The 5,232-nt window shown below is 49.8% G+C and overlaps 1 protein-coding gene across 1 annotated transcript; it reads left to right on the forward strand.

Annotated features, from left to right (window-relative positions):
* Window positions 1-2,766: 2,766 nt before the first annotated feature.
* LOC119272565 (cysteine proteinase EP-B 2-like) lies at window positions 2,767-4,149 on the forward strand. The gene has a single exon (XM_037554032.1). It carries the CDS (start codon window positions 2,767-2,769, stop codon window positions 3,898-3,900), a length of 1,134 nt encoding a protein of 377 aa, XP_037409929.1. The 3' UTR covers window positions 3,901-4,149.
* Window positions 4,150-5,232: the final 1,083 nt, after the last annotated feature.

A 5,232-nucleotide genomic window follows, 5' to 3' on the forward strand; every position in this document is an offset into this window, starting at 1 on the left:
GCTTCATTTTCAGTTAGTCCATAGATTTAGAGCCTTGTCTTCGTCTAGTAGCCCTGTTTCACTGTTCGGTGAGGTTGGTGTTTCGTTGAATAAGATGACTTCGGTCTCTTCTCACCATGGTGACGCTCTCTCCGACGACGCCGTTGAGCCGATGGCCTTGTCTGCTCGCCGTTTGTTCGGAGCGGTGAGCTTTATGTTTCCTGTGTCTGGCAGGTGTTGCCATTCAAGGCAGCGTCGGCAAAAGGGATATGTAGGTGCTGGTTCAAGGTTGCTGGCCCGATGGGGCGGATCTGGCGTTCTTTCTTGACAACGACGGCGGGATTTATCAAAACTGGATCCATGTTGGCGTGGGGAACATCCTCGGCCGACACGCCACATCGCCAAGTGCCTATTCTGCAGGTCTGGTCTTCGGCTCTCACACCTTCAAGGCTATGGCATTGGTCTGGATTTTGGTTTGTTGGTGTTCTATGTCTTCCTCTGGTGTGCGTCTAACGATGCTGATGGTCGAAGGCGGTTTCAGATCTAGTTGTTTGCATGGACCCCAAAGGACTTATTTGTAATATGTTTCTATTTGGGGTTCTTGAACAAATTGGACACGGTCTTTATGATAGTTTTCACATGTATATACAAGTATACTCCCTTCGTTCCTAAATACAAATCTTTTTAAAGATTTCAATATGAACTACATACGATGATATAAGTCTTTTTATAGATTTCAATATGTGAAACGAACCGAGTGATACTTCGTTTATTAGTAATTACTAACAAAAAAAACCCGTGCGTTGCAACGGGAAAGAAAATAACACACGTTCTTAACCCAATAACCATGACTCAAGACCTTAATAGGCCCGCGTCTTTTAGTTTCACATGACATCACATTTGTATTTCCTCTATACTCACACACTCGCTCGAAAAAAAAGCCCGTGCATTGCAACGGGAAAGAAAATAACACACAGTCTTAACCCAATAACCATGACTCAAGACATTAATAGGCCTACGTCTTTTAGTTTCACATGACATCACATTTGTGTTGCTGACAGTGACCTCTGTGCTCATACAATGAAAACACGTTTGAATACGGTTAGTCTTAATGTCTTTCTTTTTTGCGCGCGCGCACGTGCGCACACTCGCTTGGAATAAGATAAAAAGTATGTTGTTTTTTCCCGCAAGGTTTTTCATAGTTGTGTATGCATGGTTCTCGATGTTTTTTCTCTCACTCTGGTTTTAATAGATGTTTATTTGCAATTTGAATCACCGACGGTACAAAAAAACAGACCGTACACTATATATTAAGTTTGCACCAAAAATTATATTTTAGCAATATTTAACAGCTAAAAATAACTTCATATTTAGATTCTACATATTTTTTTAATCAAGTTTCATATATAACATGTTAAAATTTAAGTTACGGTTTAAAAGATATGAATAATCTTATTTTACATAAACTGTAGATTGATTAACCGAAATGTCAAGGGGTTTTCTGTTAAAACTAAAAAAAGCGTTTTGGTTGACTTAAATATGGACGGAGGGTTGATTGTCTAAAACGTCAGGGGGTTTTCTGAGAAAATGAGAAAAAACGGTTCCATTATAACTTAAACGTGTACTGCGGGTTGATTTACAGAAAACTGAGGGGTTTATTTGTAAAAATGGCGTGACGGACGAGCAGAAACAATCCGTGCTTTATTAGTACTCCCTCCTTTCATCTATATAGGGCCTAATGCGTTTTTTAAGACCGCCTTTGACCATTGACAAGATTAATAGTACATGACATGCACAATGTGAAAATTATATCATTGAAAGCTCCTTTCACACATAAATTTAACGGTGTGCTTTGTGTAAGTTGCATGTCATATATTATTGCTCTAATATTTGATCAAAGTCAGCCTCAAAAAACGCACTAGGCTCTATATAGATGGAAGGAGGGAGTAGGTAAGATAAGATAAGATAAGAAATAGCGGTTCGGAGTAAAAAGAGAGCGGAAAACGTGTAGTACTAGACGGAGCAGCCTACCCACAGTCGTCCGCCTCTTGAGAGTGGGAACAGAGTGAACGCAAACAACCGCCGCGCCGCAGACTACCCCGACGAGCCGCCGGCCGGCCGACCGGTGTAGTTAATACAGTGGCGGAGCACCTCGGACTCCTCCACCGCCATCAATACCGTGCTTGATCCTCTCGACAGACTCAACTGCCATCCCAAGCACAACAGCCGTAGGGGTACGTACGTACTACGCGATGAAGCATTCACCAGTAACTGCATCTACCAGTTCTACGGCGTAGCATCCACGGAACTACACACCTACGATCAGCAGGCTATCACAGCCGGCGGTGATCAAGTGACCCAAACATACGAATGAATCATGCCTGCACCCGGCGATGAATCTTCGTCGCCTCCCAAATATCACCGCCGAACGCAACTTGGGAGCAAGCCGCAACCACCTCGAGCAGAGTCTGACACCGCTCCGCTCAGCTTTCTGTTACCGCCATTTAAAGTTTTAAACCTCCTCGTGTCTTTCCCGCCGCAAAGCAGATCGCCGGAGCAGCACCGTTCTGCCTCTAACTCCCTGCTTGCTTGCATGCAAAGCTTCTCCACACTCCTCGGTGCTCGATCGGTCGGACGATCTCCACCTATAAATACGCCTCCTCCCTTCTCTTCCACCATCATCATCTCACACTCGAAGCTAACTAGCCCCCAAGCAGCTGCTAGGTCTGCAGTACAAAGGTAGCCACTACAGCTCGTGGTGTACCGGCGGTAGAGCAGAGCAGCACGATGGGGCAGCTCAGCAAGAAGCTTCTGGTGGCGTCCATGGTGGTGGCGGTGCTGGCCGTGGCAGCAGTGGAGCTGTGCGGCGCCATCCCGCTCGAGGACAATGACCTGGAGTCGGAGGAGGCGCTGTGGGACCTGTACGAGCGGTGGCAGACCGCGCACCGCGTGCCCCGCCACCACGCTGAGAAGCACCGCCGCTTCGGCACCTTCAAGTCCAACGTCCACTTCATCCACTCCCACAACAAGCGCGGCGACCGCCCCTACCGCCTCCGCCTCAACCGCTTCGGCGACATGAGCCAGGCCGAGTTCCGCGCCACCTTCGCCGGCTCCCGCGTCAGCGACCGCCGCCGCGACGGCCCCGCCACGCCACCGTCGGTCCCGGGGTTCATGTACGCCGCCGTGAACGTGTCGGACCTGCCGCGGTCCGTGGACTGGCGCCAGAAGGGCGCGGTGACCGGCGTCAAGAACCAGGGCAAGTGCGGCAGCTGCTGGGCTTTCTCCACCGTGGTGTCCGTGGAAGGCATCAACGCCATCCGAACCGGGAAGCTGGTGTCGCTGTCGGAGCAGGAGCTCATCGACTGCGACACGGCGGACAACGACGGGTGCGAGGGCGGGCTCATGGACAACGCCTTTGAGTACATCAAGAAAAACGGCGGGCTCACCACCGAGGCCGCCTACCCGTACCGGGCTGCCAACGGCACCTGCAAAGCCGCGAAGGTGGCCAAGAGCTCCCCCATGGTGGTGCACATCGACGGACACCAGGACGTGCCGGCCAACAGCGAGGAGGCGCTGGCCAAGGCCGTGGCGAACCAGCCCGTGTCCGTGGGCATCGATGCCAGCGGGAAGGCGTTCATGTTCTACTCCGAGGGGGTGTTCACCGGTGAGTGTGGAACAGAGCTGGACCACGGCGTCGCGGTGGTCGGGTACGGCGTGGCGGAGGACGGCAAGGCGTACTGGACGGTGAAGAACTCGTGGGGCCCGTCGTGGGGGGAGAAGGGGTACATCAGGGTGGAGAAGGATTCCGGTGCCGAAGGCGGGCTCTGCGGCATCGCCATGGAGGCATCCTACGCCGTCAAGACGGACAGCAAACCCAAGCCCACGCCCAGGCGCGCGCTCGGCGCCTGGGAGTCTCAGTGATCGTCCCAATCTCTATGCGTGTCTGAATTATTTCTACTATATTCCTAGTTAAATTAGGGTGAAAATAAATTACAGCTGAATCAAGTGCTTCTCCGTCCACACGCAAGAATTAGGTGTGTAGCGTGGGACCAGGACGATCGACATAATTTGTTTGGATTTATACGAATGTAATGTAAAATGTAATAATGCATGCAATGTACTGGTAATGTTTGTAAGTGTAATACCCACGATGCGGCTATATCTCCTACGTGTCGGAGCACGACTTAGAGGCATAACCGCATTGTAGGCATGTGCAAGAGGGGTAATCTTTACACATCTCATGTACCGAATAAGATAAAGATAAAGAGTTGGTTTACAATCGCCACTTCACACAATACAAGAATATAACTTTACATCATCCATACTACAATCAAGGTCCGACTACGGAACCAAAATAAAGACAACCCCTAATGCAATAGATCCCCGATCGCCCCAACTGGGCTCCACTACTGATCAACTGGAAACGAAACAATACCACGAACACGAACTTCATCGAGCTCCCACTTGAGCTCAGCTGCGACATCTGCACTGGTATTATCAGCACCTGCAACTGGTTTTGGAAGTAATATGTGAGTCACGGGGACTCAACAATCTCATACCCTCGCGATCAAGACTATTTAAGCTTATGGGTAGGAAAAGGTAGTGAGGTGGACCTGCAGCACGCACTAGCATATATGGTGGTTAACATACGCAAATGAGAGCGAGAAGAGAAGGCAAAGCACGGTCAAGAAGCTACAAAGATCAAGAAGTGATCCTAGAACTACTTACCTTCAAGCATAACACCAAAGCCGTGTTCACTTCCCGGACTCCGCCGAAAAGAGATCATCACGGCTACACACGCGGTTGATGCATTTTAATTAAGTCAAGTGTCAAGCTCTCTATAACCGGACATTAATAAATTCCCATCTGCCCATAACCGCGGACACGGTTTTCGAAAGTTCAAATCCCTGCAGGGGTGTCCCAACTTAGCCCATCACAAGCTCTCACGGTCAACGAAGGATATTCCTTCTAGCGGGAAGACCCGATCAGACTCGGAATCCCGGTTACAAGACATTTCGGCAAAGGTAAAACAGGACCAGCAAAGCCGCCCGGATGTGCCGACAAATCCCGATAGGAGCTGCACATATCTCATTCTCATGGCACACCGGATGAGCCAGGCGTCGGGTTGGCATAGACCCTGGTTGCCCAAGGGGCGCCGAACATCGCTCAGGTTGGACCAACACTTAGAGAAGCACTGGCCCGGGAGGGTTAAAATAAAGATGACCCTCGAGCTCCGGAAACCCAAGGGAAAAA

The sequence above is a fragment of the Triticum dicoccoides genome, chromosome 3A (genome assembly GCF_002162155.2).
Source record: "Triticum dicoccoides isolate Atlit2015 ecotype Zavitan chromosome 3A, WEW_v2.0, whole genome shotgun sequence".
Taxonomy (NCBI): Eukaryota; Viridiplantae; Streptophyta; class Magnoliopsida; order Poales; family Poaceae; genus Triticum; species Triticum dicoccoides.